The following is a 14,979-nucleotide window of genomic DNA, read 5'->3' on the forward strand; positions in this document are numbered from 1 at the left end:
TAATTATGACTTTTTGTCTCATAATTTCGACTTTTTATCTCATAATTTCAATTTTTTATCTCGTAATTATGACTTTTTGTCTCATAATTATGACTTTTTATCCCATAATTATGACTTTTTATCTCATAATTTCGACATTTTTGTCTCATAATTATGACTCTCATAATTTCGATTTAGTATCTCATAATTTCGACGATCTCATAATTATGACTTTTTATCTCATAATTTCAACTTTTGTCTCATAATTGTGACTTTTTGTCTCATAATTATGACTTTTTATCTCATAATTTCGAAATTTTTGTCTCATAATTTCAATTTTTTATCTCATAATTATGACTTTTTATCTCATAATTTTGACTTTTTGTCTCATAATTTCGACTTTTTTGTCACATATTTATGCCTTTTTATCTCATAATTACGACTTTTTATCTCATAATTTCGATTTAGTATCTCATAATTTCGACGATCTCATAATTATGACTTTTTATCTCATAATTTCGACTTTTTATCTCATAATTATGACTATCTCATAATTTCGATTTAGTATCTCATTATTTCGACGATCTCATAATTATGACTTTTTATCTCATAATTTCGCCTTTTTTCTCATAATTTCGATTTTTTATCACGTAATTATGACTTTTTATCTCATAATTTCGACTTTTTGTCTCATAATTATGACTTTTATCTCATAATTATGACTTTCTGTCTCATAATTATGACTTTTTATCTCATAATTTCAACTTTTATCTCATAATTATGACTTTCTGTCTCATAATTTCGACTTTTTATCTCATAATTTCAATTTTTTATCTCATAATTTCAATTTTTTGTCTCATAATTTCGATTTTTTGTCTCATAATTATGACTCTTTATCTCATAATTTTGAACTGTGTGTATGTGTGTGTGTGTGTGTCTGTGTCTGGTCTCCTTTTTTATGTCTGTCATGTTATTTCATGTCCAGGAATCAACTTTTATCTCATAATTATGACTTTTTGTCGCATAATTATGACTTTTTATCTCATAATTTCAACTTTTTATCTCATAATTTCGATTTTTTGTCTCATAATTTCGATTTTTTGTCTCATAATTATGACTCTTTATCTCATAATTTTGACTTTTTGTCTCATAAAATAAAAAAAAAACAAAAAACACGGACATGAGCTCAGAATCAGCTGCTCATCGGCCTGTTTATGTCACTGTGACTGAAGCCATAGACTTTAACACATTCATCAGGAGGGCTATTGAACTGTGTGTATGTGTGTGTGTGTGTGTCTGTGTCTGGTCTCCTTTTTTATGTCTGTCATGTTATTTCATGTCCAGGAATCAACTTTTATCTCATAATTATGACTTTTTGTCGCATAATTTTGACTTTTTTTTCTCATTATGACTTTTTATCTCATAATTTCTACATTTGTCTCATAATTTCTATTTTTTATCTCATAATTTCGACCTTTTTGTCTCATAATTATGACTTTTTATCTCATAATTTCGACTTTTTATCTCATAATTTCGACTTTTTAACTCATAATTTCGACATTTTTGTCTCATAATTTCGATTTTTTTATCTCATAATTTCGACTTTGTCTCAATTTCGACTTTTTATCTCATAATTTCAATTTTTTTGTCTCATAATTTCGATTTTTTTGTCTCATAATTATGACTTTTTATCTCATAATTTCGACTTTTTATCTCATAATTATGACTTTTATCTCATAATTATGACTTTTTATCTCATAATTTCGACTTTTTATCTCATAATTTTGACTAACTTACTGATTTTTTATTTGTTTTTATTAAGTTTTCTTTTTTTTCTGGCGGAAATGGGCTTCCATACCAACCTGTCTTGGCAGCTGACTTTTTAAAGACCAGAGGTCACAGGGCAAACACAAGTGCAGGTATTTCCTCATAATTCAAGTTTAATGTTCTCAAAACATGTAAAGGCGGCCATGTTGACATGAATCCAAACATTTATACGATTCCTGGACATGAAATAACATGACGGACATAAAAAAGGAGACCAGACACACACACACACACACACAGTTCAATAGCCCTCCTGATGAATGTGTTAAAGTCTATGGCTTCAGTCAGTGACACAAACAGACCGATGAGCAGCTGATTCTGAGCTGATGTCCGTGTTTTTTTAAATTTTTTATTTTATGTGGGAAAGTTGAATTTGTGTCGTTGCCCACGACGACAAACTAAACTTATTTTGATTAGATTTTTCTTGCAGCACAGGTTCAACAACACACTTGGAAGGAAACGGTGTTCTAAACTTTATTTAACAAACTGTGGCTTTGAGTGGAAACCACCCAACCACCCACCCACCCACACACACACACACACACAGGAGGAGGAGTTATTGCAGTTAATGACAAACTTTGTCACATGTTGATCTTTGATCATTTACAGTTAAAAACAAACAACCACAGGCAGAGCCAGAATTCTCCAGTTACAAAAAAACAACAACCCTCAGTCTCGCACAGGTATTATGGTATGTTCCAGTTGTAGTCGGAAGTCGGAAGTTCCGAGTTATGGGGGAATTTCTTCAAAAAGAAGCCGGAGCAACCGCTAACTGTTACTGTTGCACTCAAACTCAAGGACTTTTCCAGGATCCAGGACTGAATGTGCTAACGTGGCTGAACACGGGGGGACAACCTGGAACAGCTGATTGTCCTCGATCTTTGGTCAAAGTCTTATTTGTCTTTGTTTTATTTCCCAGACATCGTCGTCTGAGAGGGAGAGACAGAGGGTGGACTTTGTCCTGTCCGCAGGGTGTGAGACAAACAGTAGGGGGCATCGTAACAAACGAGGGAGACGTTCACCTAAATATCAACTTCACTTTGAAAGATTCAAGGACCCGTTTAGGTTGAAGGGCAATTTTCAGGGCCTTGAATGTAAGCGTTTTATTTTTTGAAATTCACAAACTTTCAAGGATTTCAAGGACCCATGAGAACCTTGCGTTTGTTCTACAGTAAATCAGATGTTCACACAAATACTCCCAGGTCCGACCTCCGACTTCCATCGTAAATGGAACGCACCATTATTTCATATTTTTTTCCTTCCTGCTGATGACTGCCCTCTAGTGGCCGTCTGAGCTGTATGAAGTCATCAGAGCTCTTTAACCAGATATTATTACTACTACTACTAATAATGATAATAATAATAATAATAAAACAGTTGCATTCTGAAACGTTTGTTAATCACAGTCACTCATTTCTTTTTTTTTCTTTTTTACAGTAGTGACAAGAAAAAAGGCTAAAATGGTATTTATGGACACATGGCTGTTGTTTTATACACACATATATATATCTATATATAGATATATATATATATATATATATGTACTGCATATAAATAACAATAATAATAAACCTGTAAACCCACTCAGCGTGTGCGCATGCAGTCACACCGCTTCACCCCAACACTTTCACTCCTACAGAAACCCACTAAAGTCTCATTCAGCTCTAAACAAGAACTCAGTAACATAAGAAGAAGAAGAAGTCAGTAACATAAGAAGAAGAAGTCAGTAACATAAGAAGAAGAAGTCAGTAACATAAGAAGAAGAAGTCAGTAACATAAGAAGAAGAAGAAGTCAGTAACATAAGAAGAAGAAGTCAGTAACATAAGAAGAAGAAGTCAGTAACATAAGAAGAAGCGTTTACAGAGGGTTCAGGGTGCATGCGGCCACACTGTCACAGACTAAGATCCAGATGGTTTTGAGCGTCTGATGAGATCTGTGATGTCATCACACAGTTCACTGACAGCTGACAGCCATGACTGTCAGGGTTACAAATGGAGAAATACCAATAACAATGATGATGAAGATGATGATGATGATGCCACAGAGTTAAGAAGTGAACTGGCTCAGTTTTTGCTCGTCTGTCCGTCAGCACCGAGCTCCGCCCACACGCGGCAACGATAAACATTTCACACGGTAAAAAAACAAAAAGAGTCAAATTCATGTTATTGCTTCATGCACGCGGGGGCGGGGTGGGGGCGGGGTTTCAGACCCAGGTCCCAAAAAAACCCACTTCTCAGTGAGTGATGAATAATAATAATGATAATAATGATGCAGGTGACCTTTGACCCAGGTCTAATTGTGAGTTTACTGCATTTCAGAGTTTTAAAGTGTGGATGTTTGAGGTTTTAACACAAAAACACCTCAGAAAATCTGCATCTGCAACATTTTAAGAATGTTTGAAAACTGAAGTTTCAGAGGCCGCCGCCCACTGAGAAGAGCAGGTGAAACAGGGGCGTGTCCTGAAGCCACAGAGACACACAGTTCAGTTCAGTGAAGGATCAACAACCTGCTGTGCTGCGATGGAGAATGTTGATGTTGTTGTTGATGAATGTAACAGCTCGTCCGTCTCAGTCTTGTGGACGTAACAGCGCCCTCCGGTGTCGTCATCTGGTCCTGTCACTCCCAGATTTACAATATTGCTCCTTTTTTTTTTTCTTTATCCAAACCTCTGGTGCAAACACAATTCTTGACCTTTTTATTGTCCCAATGCCCCACCCGCCCCCCCACCATGTGACCTTTGTGCAAAAATCAGCCCTTTAAATTGTAAAGATTGTTTTCTTTTTTCCTTTTTGCTTCAGGTTTTCTTCAGCTCCACAGTGATGACGGTGAGGTCATTGTCTACCTGGAGATCATGGAGCTGGACTGTGATTGGCTGGACGAGGTGGTGGCGGCGCTGAGCTGAGAGAAGCCGCTGTGGCTCGACTCCAGGCTGGTCATGGAACCCCTGAGAGAAGAGACGAGGAGAAACACAGCGGTCACGTGAGGAAACGGCGGCTTCAGCCTGATTTACGTATGAACACCAGATGAACCCAGTCTGCAAGTCAACTCGCTCACGTGATGCAACACCATGCAGCCAAGTCACACCCACAGCAGGAAAGTGTGGAAGACATTTTTCATCTTGTATTCAAAGAGTTTTAGCCACGTTACTGAAACCAAAGCACCATGACGTGTTTAAACAGAATACTTGTGTTTTGCACACGTTAAAGACGACAAACGACTGTGACCCAAATCACAACATCACTCGTAGCGAGAGACGAGATTTGACTACATTTTTAAAACATACTCTTCTCTGTCTCAGTTACCTGTGATCACTCACTTTTATTATTATAATAATGATAATAATAATAATAATAATTCTGCTTTTCTTTCTCTCTCTTCTTATCCTATATGTGCGTCACTGAGCAGAAAACAAAGTCCTAGTATTGTGCAAACTTTACCTGACAATCAAACTAATTTACTGAATTTTCAGAATCAGAATCAGGTTAAGACCAGACTTTTAAACTATGAGATGCATTCAAGGAACAAAGTAGAAATATTTGTTTTTATAAATGCAATCACTGATAAAACGTGCATGTTTGTATCTTTGTACAGAAGAAATGTTACAAACAGTCACAGGGACTGAGCGAATACTCAAATACTCCAGCAAAATCAATATCAGACGTGGCACCGCAACAAGCCGAGAACGACGTTTATGAAGATATTTATAATACACACAAATGGTTAGCCAAGTGACTTAGTTCAGGTTAGACATTAGAAATCCTCCTGTTACGAGTAAACACATGTAGAATGAGTTGAACAGTGACTGGAGTCTGTGTTAGGAGGGACGGTGAAATGAAAAGCAGCTAAAAAAACTCAACGGGAAGTGAGATTCAGTTTGGTGGTTTTCAACAACAACAACAACAAAAAGGGAGTAAGGACGAACTTAACCCAGTCTAAGATTCCTTATATCGTTAGTCATGCAGGCAGAGAGTTAAGACGTCGGTGTCTCGGAGCGAGGACACTTGTTAGGCAGCACCATGACTTTAAAATCCTGAGCAAAAACAGATGCCAGCCCACATCTCTTTGCTGCGTCATTTAGAAGCGTGGCGGCCAGAGGTCAGAGGTCAGAGGGGCAGGGGTTAGCAGACAAAAGCGGCAACGATGAGCTAGTGCTAAAGGGAAAAAAGGGGTGGGGGAAAAAATCACTGAGCCACTTACAAACTCTGCACATCGCAGCAAGCGGTTCTTCACAGGAAGAAGACAGCAGGAGGAGGAAGAGGAGGAGGACAAAAAAGGGAGCGGATTGGACAGAAAACGTTAGATTAACAAGAGTTTCAAAGGATGGTCTTCCTGTTTCAGAAGTCTGGGGCCGAGAAAAATCCTGACGCACTTCAGGCTTTTCCCGAGGTCATTTTAGCAACGTGACAGATCTGAATCATACGCGTCACTCGGTCGCACAATGTTCAAGAAGCAGGAAACTGAAATAAGACGGGGGTGGAACTAAAAAGTAACGTTTGAACATCACGGCAAACACACACAAACACATCGGCGCCATCCTGGCAGGAAACTGGCAGCATAAATGTCGGGGAATTAGGTCTTTTCAGTGGCGTTGGAGGTGGATCTGTGCTGTAAACCAGCTCATTCTGCTCTAAACTACAGCACATGAGGGCTTGTGAACGTAATGCAGGGTTCAATGTGTGTTGAGCTAATGGGAGCAGCTTATGAGATGCGTTCAAAGACCCTGGTAAATTTATTTATTTATTTTTTTGCTTTGAATATTTTTTAATATATAACAAATATTTACAGGATCTGATGGACTTTAATCAAAAGCTCATTCCTGCTGATTATTAGTCGTATTTATACTGATGTGAAACTGCGTGCGTCTTTGTGTATTTTTAAGTAAGTCAGTTTCCCTTAAGTTCCCCTTCCTGCCGCCAAATGTGGACGCCAACTTCAGCTGCAGGTCTGTTTCAAGCTGTTTTCATACTCAGCGTAAGGATCATTATTCTTATTTGCACTGTGAGCTGTAAGGTCTTATATAGACAGGTGTGTGCCTTTCCTAATCAAGTCCAATCAGTTTAAACAAACACAGCTGGACTCCAATGAAGGAGCAGAACCATCTCAAGGACAATCAGAAGAAATGGACAGCATGTGAGTTAAATATGAGTGTCACAGCAAAGGCTCTGAATACTTATGACCATGTGATATTTGTGTTTTTCTATTTTAATACATTTGCAAACATATATGTTTTTGTTCTGTCACGATGGGCTGCTGAGTGTACATTAATGAGAAATAAAATGAACTGTTTTGATTTTAGCAAATGGCTGCAATGAAACAAAGAGTGAAACATTTAAAGAGGTCTGAATACTTTCCGTACCCATTGTGTATTCTGAAGCTTTTCCTGCCAACATGGCCGCTCTGGCTGTGAGTAAACGCACATGTTTTTTTTTTGCTTGAGCGATTTATGGAGAATATTGTGATTCTATTCTTTTAATAGACTAAAAAAAACAGTGATGGAGCATTAACCCATGACATCATCAAAATATAAGACTTGTTTTCAACGTTCAGCATTTTTAAGTCGTTGCTTTTTTTCAAATTGCGATGTTACGTTTTAAGCTCATCACACGTAACCAACCTGAAGTCCTCGGAGCCCAACACCTCGGTGTAGTACATGACTTTACACTTGTGCGAGGACACCTGCAGGGTGGCCAGCACGTCGTCCACTCGGGGCAGGTTGGTGGCCGAACAGGCCGGCATGCTGTGGAACTTCCACTGGAGGATGTAGAAACCCGGCCATCGTGTTATGTGTGAGCCCTGAGGACAGGATCCAAACAATCAGCCAATAAAACCCCAGCAAAACAGAATCCTTCATGACGCTCGCCACTCACCTGCACACTCTCTCCCTCTTTACAGGTGAGGGGCGACTCCACCATGCTGTAATCTTGCCCCAGTGTCCACGACTTGTCGATGAGCTGGACGTTGTTGCCCACGGGCGAGGTGATGCCGTGGGCGCCCAGGGGATCTTTGCGCGGCGGCTGTGGGGCGCGTTTGGAGTGGAAGATGTTAAACACGACGTCACCTTTGCACACGTCAAAGTCCCAGGTGATGACGGAGGAGGCGTCGATGATTTCAATCAAGAGCTGAAAGGACAAAAGAGACGAGAGCGAGGAGGGAACTGTGTTGAGTGAGAAACGCTTATTTTTCAACAATCTGCCTTTGCTGATTTAATAATCAGCCAATAACTATAAATAGTGATCAATGTTGCTCAGTGACTTCAATTGCCCTGCAGTGCAAACATAACATTTAGATTGGAGAGGCAGACGAGTCGTGTTGTTACTGAGGAAACATCTGCCATCGGTCGCCCCAATTTTTGAATAAACCCACGTCAGCTACAGAAAAACCACAGCCGCAGACACCTGCAGCAAATGTTCTGTTTACCATGTGTTTACCTCTCACTGATTTAGCATTAGAGCTGCAACTAACGATTATTTTCATAATCGATTAATCTGTCGATTATTTTCTTGATTAATTGTTTGGTCCATAAAATATCAGAAAACCTAAAAAAAAGTTGATGGTTAATCGTCTAACCTGGAAACCATGATGTTCTCAAATGTCTTGTTTTCGTCCACAAACCAGAATGATTCACTTTTAATGATTTCTTAGTTCTCCAGAGCAAAGAAAATCTTGTTTTTAATCATAAAAAAAGCTTCAAACCGATTATCAAAATAGTTGTCGATGAATTTAGTAATCGATTAATAATCGATGAATCGTTTCAGCTCTATTTAGCATGTGCAGTGTTTACATCACAGATGATAGTTGTGTTCTGTTCAAGTAAGTCCATATGTGAGCTAAACAGAGACGTCAGTGATTACAGAAGGCGATGCAGCTCCTCCTTTGATAGAAACTATGAATCATGACAGTAACAGCACATTATCACTCTCATGCCACATTTGGTCCACATCTGAAATTTCCGGAAAGCAGTCAACTGCATGCAACAGCCACTAGGTGGCAGTATTGTGAACCCTGGCTTGCATCCTCTGACCTCGTGCGGTGCTCCTTTGAAGATGCTGGCACTCTGGTAAATCGTCTCCGTCCACAGACGGACGTCCTCGTTCTCCAGCTCCTCAGCTGTGCGGTACATGGACTTGGGGACCAGGCCCCCTTCTGGAACCTCACACTGTGTAGAATAACATGGGCGCAGACACAGACTGGGTCAGTGAAGGAGATCTCAGCGTGGAGTGTGTGTGAGTGTGAGTGTGTGTGTGTGTGCTTTGAGCCAGAAAAAGAACGAGCTGAAACGACTCACCATACACTCTCCTCCCAGGAAGTCCGGGATGATCTCCTTGTCGATGTAGTCCACCAGACCTCCGGGCCCCTGGTAGTCATTACCTGCATAGATGAGGAACTTCTTGCGTGTGTTTTCATCAATGAATGGACTGACCTAAGAGCCAGGGCAGAGGGGGTTGTTATTGTTGGATGATAAAGAGCATGCTCTCCTCAGTGTTCTCAGCCATTATATTCTACAATTAACATCTTTCACGAGTGCAATAATAATGCTCTGATTGTTTCTAGGGTGATTTAAGGTAACTTTTATTCTTGTTTTCTTTGTTTAAAAAGTAGGGCAAGAAATGAATCATCGGTTAATTCATCGTTTGTTGTTACTAATTTAAACAAGCTGCGTGATTATTGAGCTCTTTTTAACGTGGAGATTTGCTCGTTACCGGCAAACCTAGTCACGCCATGTAGCGTGTGTGTGTGTGTTTGTGTGTGTCCCTGCTGGTTCTCACCAGTGTCCAGAGGACGGGGAAAACTCTGGGCGCTCGCAGGATGAGCAGCCGCCCCAGAGTCTCTGGATAGTTGGCCTCCACGACCTCGATGATCCTCAGCAGCGCCTTGACTCCCGGACGCCACAGGTGACGCATGTTCAGTCCCTCCAGATCCACCAGGCACGTCCAACAGCTACAGAGAGCGCACGTGAGAGGGTTAGGGAGCGGGCACGCACACACACACACACACACACACTCTCTGACCACTTAGCACCTGTCACTATGAAGTGAAGCTTCAGTGGTGAAGGCAATGCTTGCTAATTCAGGCTCTGTGCCCCTCGTACCTCCTGCGTGGCTCTTATCTCAGCCACCTCCTCCTGTTGGAGAAGGCTGACAGATGACAGATTCTCTCTCTCTCTCGCGTTCTTTCCATTTTGGGAGAGATAAAAACCTCTCTGGACTCTCTCATGGGGCGCATGTGTGTCTGAGTGTGAACCATTTATCCAAGAGACGACGACGTCACTGAACTTTGACACGTTTTATTGTTTAAAATAATCATTGAAGCTTTTTATTACAGTTCAGCTTTAGATCTTCTTTATGGTCCATTGGTACAAATGTTTTATTCAAATAAAAAGGTCCAGTGTGCCAGAAATAGTGACCTGGACCCACTAAAGCACTGAGCACTACACTTCCTCACACAGTCCTGCTGGTTTAATGGTTCAGGCTGTTCTTAGAAACAGCGACACAACATAAAACAAGGTCCTTGCATTAAGCTGTTCCGAGGTTTATTTTGAAGTCACTAAGACACTTATACTAACTTATACCCAAGTATGTGAGTCTGCCAGCAAACAAACTAAAAGTCTCTGGACATTAAATCATTGTTAATATTCACCTCTCTCTCTGTCATGTGACACACTCTCCATTCAGCTCATTCAAATGCTTTTATTCTTTATTGTGCTTGAAAAACCCTTTGTTTTAACTCGTTCCTAAACGTTTTCAGATCGCTCGTTTTGTCTGACCGACATTAAACGACTCCAAAAGTACACTTAGTTTACAGAAGTACTGGATCACGTGTGTGTGAGGTGAAGCTTTTACCTGATAGGTCGACCAAACACCTTGGTGTTCTCCTCGCAGCGTCGCAGACCCTCCTCATTGATAGAAAGCACCTATAATGACATAAATATGAACTCAGGGGGCTTTTCTGTTTCTGTATATTAAGAATTTGCCTCTCACATTAATCACCACAGCATGTGTGTGTGTGTGTGTGGCATACATGTCTGAGCAGAGACTCCTCTCCAAGAGCACGGACCAGACCTTTCGTGTCCATATGGCCCAGCCTCAGGATGTACAAAGGACGACCATCTACAGAAACAAGAGAAATGAGTACACCACCCATCACACGGTTTACAGGTGTGTGTGCTCTCCTGTTACACAACAAGTGACTGCGTCAGTAAAAGGGCTTTTATTATGTGTGTTCATCTTTATTCTGTACAAACACTGCAGAGAGAAACCAGATTAATCGTCCACTTGTGTCCACAAAACACAAGAGCCACTTAAATGTGATTTTTACCATCGACACTCATGTTTGTGATTGTGTAACTAAGAAATATCAACACATTACCCACATGTTTACTTCACGTCTGACAGTGTGTGCGAGTCTGTAACCTGATCATGTGAGTGAGTGTGAGTGTGTGTGTGTGTGTGTGTGTGTGTGTGTGTGTGTGTGTGTGTACCAGGTATTACTAATGTTGTGGGGACCAAAACCTGTTTACACAGTCACATTATGGGGACTTGTCCTCCTTGTGGGGACAAAAAGCAAGTCCCCATAACGTAAATTACTACATTTTAAGGTGAAGATATGTTTCATGGTTAGGTTGAGGTTAGGGTTAGGGTTAGGATTAGGATTAGGATTAGGCCAGTAGTAATTGTGGTTAAGGTTAGAGTAAGTCTCCAAGAAATGAATGTAAGTCAATGCAATGTCCCCTCAAGTCATGAATGTCGAACATGTGTGTGTGTGTGTGTGTGTGTGTGTGTGTGTGTGTGTGTGTGTGCACTGTGCAAGCCTACCTTTGTCGTGATGGTGCCAGCCCCCGGTGTAGTAATCCTGGAGGACCTGCGGTGAAGTCCACGTCTCCAGCAGATAATCCACCTGGTGCTGCTTTCTCCAGGTCAGGGACTGACACAGGATCTCCCGGGCTTTGTCGATGTTGAAGTCCCTGGCACGCAAGAAGCGCAGGATGTGTTCGTCTTTAGGGATCTGGGTAGAGAGGAGAGCAGGTAGCTGTAATTTAACAGTGAACAAGCAAACAACAAGCATGTAAAAAGGCTTCACAGGCAAATATTGAATACATATATGTTTACACAGCAGCCTGAAACCTCCCAGACGGTGCATTTCATGTTTTTAACTGAACCTAACTCTGCTAATGAAGAACAACTGCGTCCTTTCTGCTTTGCAAAGGGGCTCCTGCTGCAATCTACAGTCCGATGTCACTAATGGCGTGTTTCCACCGGCTCTGCTTGCCTCGGCGCGGCAAGTTGTGTTTCCACTAGGGATGCACCGATTTCCGGTTATTCATGGAGTTTGACCTGACGATTTCAATTTCATTTTTTCAAACCATGAAATTACAGCAATACATTCAATTATTTAATTTTTTTTTAAGTATAATTTTTAGGCTTTTGCCTTTAAGCGACAGTACGGGAGAGAGTGACAGGAAATGGGGAGGCAGAGAGGGGGAATGACATGCAGAAAAGGGCTGTCCGATGTGGGACTTGGGAAATCAAATCCAATCAAGCCGAACAATGCTGAACTGTATATCAGTTAAAGAGACTTAACAATCCTAAAAATGTGGGTTCGTCTCCAACAATTACCAGGGAAATGTCTAAAATCTCAATATTTAACAGAGGAGTCCGCATCACTAACCCTGCCGCAGACGGAGTCTGTGCTCCGCTCATGGAGGAAGAACTGAACTAATTCTTTTAATGAACTGATTCTAATGATTCAGTTAGACTGAAAACAACTGTTTAACAAGTCACCAGTCACTCGTTTGTGTGCCACGTGTAAAACTAAGTCACTGCAGTTTCACGCAGCCGTGCAGTGATGACTCCGCCCACGTTGAGCAGGTACTTTTTATGTGGTGGAGATGCAACATAAACCAAGGCGAGGCGAGGCGAGGCGAGGTGGGACTATAGTGGAAAAGGACCATAAGAAAGAGAAAAATTACCTTTCCCTTGTGCGTCTCCTGCAGCCATTTGCGAAGTCTGATCAGACAGCTCTCCTGCAAGGGGGTCAGGTCGCCCAGGTAACGCTTGATATAGTCTGCATCCAGCTTGTCTGCAACACAGAAACACAACAGATTGAATGAAATTAAGAAGGCACACCCTTCAACAAAGAGCAAATCTTTTCTTGTTGCTATATATCAAGTGGGAACAAACCTTCAGGTGTACCAGCCAGAATCTCACTGAGGATGTCTGCCTGAGGCGTGCTGCTCTCCTGCTTGGCATCTACCGAGGTGCTGTCTTTGGCGTTGGCGGGCAAAGGGATAGAAATGGCGGGTGTGACCACAAGCTTGGGTACTTCGGGTAGACTGGTGGAGAGACTGGTTGGCCTGGGGGGAGGCAGGGAACAGGAGGAGGGAGTCCAGCGAGGTACATGACCGATCCCCTCGTCCTGTAGCTCCCTCAGGTAGTACTCGATAATTTCTTTTCCCTGTGAGGAAGTGAAGAAGCGTGTTTAAAGAAGAGCCCTGTCCATTTAAAGATCATTTATACTTGTTTCTGTGACTTTGACATGAGGTGGTGTGAGTGACGCAAGCTCCAAACTTAACAGTATCAGTATATTCTCCATGTAGGACCCATTGTGTTGCACTGGGAAACCAAATTACTGTTATTAACTTATGCATCTGTGCCTACACGACGTAAATGCTTATTATGGGATGCAACGAGCCCACACACACACACACCTTGTTGATACTGCTGGCATACTGCTTCATAGCGATCTTTTCCACCGTGCTCTCAAACCCAAAGAAAGACTTGATGTCCAGGCTGGCAGTCTGCTCGAAGCACGTCCAGTCCTCGTTCTCTGGGTGAACCTGCGTCAGCACGTACAAGCACACACTGTATTTCATATACTGTAGAAGTTACTATGGCAACCACACACCCAGATGATGACTAATACAGAGGGCACATTTTCACAGCGTGAACAAACAGTCAGTGGGAGTGTGTAGATCATTATGTCCAGTCCTTTCCATTTCTCAGTTCTCTGTGAAACTCAGGGCATGTAAACAAAAACACACACACAAACGCTTCTGGTGTGTGAGAGAAAAGGCTGTGAACAGGGAAAAAGCCTGCGTTCCATTTACCTTGGAACTGGAAGTGACCAATGAACTGATGAACAGAGAAAATAAACCCTCAGATCACACCACAGCTGTGTTGTTAGCATGATTACTGACCGAATAGCAGCAGGTCTCATGGATGATGACCCTGTTGGAGAAGGTCTCGTTGTGGGACTCGATGTGCAGCGTCCTCTCTTTCTTGTTGAGTGTGTTTTTCTGGATGAAGTAGACATAGTCCACACCAGCAATCTGCAAAACACACACACACAAGAAACTTAAATGAAGAAACTAATTTTAAGTTTTAAACAAATGAAGACAGACAGTGAGACAGAACCACTGTAACGCCGCTGGTGTACAACGTACCCTTTTGAGCAGGCGTGGCGCGTCCACATCCAGGGCACAGCGTCTCTGAACCCTGTGGGTGGATGAGTCTTCGCTGGCCTCCTCCTCCATCACATCACTCGCCACAAACATCGGGATGAGGTGACACGTAGGGAATCTGCGCTCATAGGCCTGAAACAGACAGATAATTATCAGTGAACACTGGAGCTTTGTTCAGATTTTAAAATTCTTCTGTCCAGAACGTCACAGAAGTTCTCCTGCAAAGGCACTCTGAGTAGTACATGGGAACAACAGGCTGACACATGGCTGCAGTGAAGTCCACCATCAACCTTGACACAAAGCATCGACTGCACAACACCACAGTTCTAAGTGAAACATGGAGGTGCACTGTCAAACTGACCAAAAAGTTAGATACCATCCACCAGAGTAACCTGAGGAAGATCTTGAAAGTGAGGTGGCAGGAACACATACGAAGAACGAAGAAATCCTGAGAAGGACCAAGTCAAAACCTCGGAGTGACATCATCACAGAGAAAAGAATGCAACTGGCCCACACACGGACACTCCAAAACGGAAGAGAGGCAGGCCGAAGAACACCTAGATCAAGACATTCCTAGATCTGAAAATGGCAAAATCCCCTGGAAAGAAGTGGAGGCCATAGCTGTGGACAAAAGGAGATGGAAACTTGCTGCCCGATAAAGGAACTAAGGTCCAAGGGAAGGCAGTGAAGTCACCAAACATCCATTAAAAACATA

The 14,979-nt window shown here is 41.8% G+C and overlaps 1 protein-coding gene across 2 annotated transcripts in view; it reads right to left on the minus strand.

Moving 5' to 3' along the window:
- Nucleotides 1–1,901: 1,901 nt before the first annotated feature.
- Nucleotides 1,902–14,979, minus strand: part of LOC131466637 (SEC14-like protein 1) — a 34,389-nt gene continuing 21,311 nt past the window's right edge. Inside the window, exons 3-17 of one of the 2 annotated variants that reach the window (XM_058640028.1) lie at nt 14,247–14,396; nt 14,001–14,132; nt 13,512–13,640; nt 12,985–13,258; nt 12,774–12,883; nt 11,620–11,809; nt 10,826–10,914; nt 10,648–10,718; nt 9,574–9,745; nt 9,093–9,227; nt 8,829–8,963; nt 7,675–7,926; nt 7,422–7,600; nt 6,005–6,031; nt 1,902–4,751 (exon numbers count right to left, since the gene is read on the minus strand). In XM_058640028.1, coding sequence (XP_058496011.1) covers nt 4,646–4,751; nt 6,005–6,031; nt 7,422–7,600; nt 7,675–7,926; nt 8,829–8,963; nt 9,093–9,227; nt 9,574–9,745; nt 10,648–10,718; nt 10,826–10,914; nt 11,620–11,809; nt 12,774–12,883; nt 12,985–13,258; nt 13,512–13,640; nt 14,001–14,132; nt 14,247–14,396 — 2,151 coding nt within the window. In that variant the 3' untranslated portion in view covers nt 1,902–4,645. The remainder of the gene's footprint in view (nt 4,752–6,004; nt 6,032–7,421; nt 7,601–7,674; nt 7,927–8,828; nt 8,964–9,092; nt 9,228–9,573; nt 9,746–10,647; nt 10,719–10,825; nt 10,915–11,619; nt 11,810–12,773; nt 12,884–12,984; nt 13,259–13,511; nt 13,641–14,000; nt 14,133–14,246; nt 14,397–14,979) is intronic. The other variant, XM_058640029.1, reaches the window with a different exon arrangement.

Source organism: Solea solea, chromosome 10 (assembly GCF_958295425.1).
Source record: "Solea solea chromosome 10, fSolSol10.1, whole genome shotgun sequence".
Lineage (NCBI taxonomy): Eukaryota > Metazoa > Chordata > Actinopteri > Pleuronectiformes > Soleidae > Solea > Solea solea.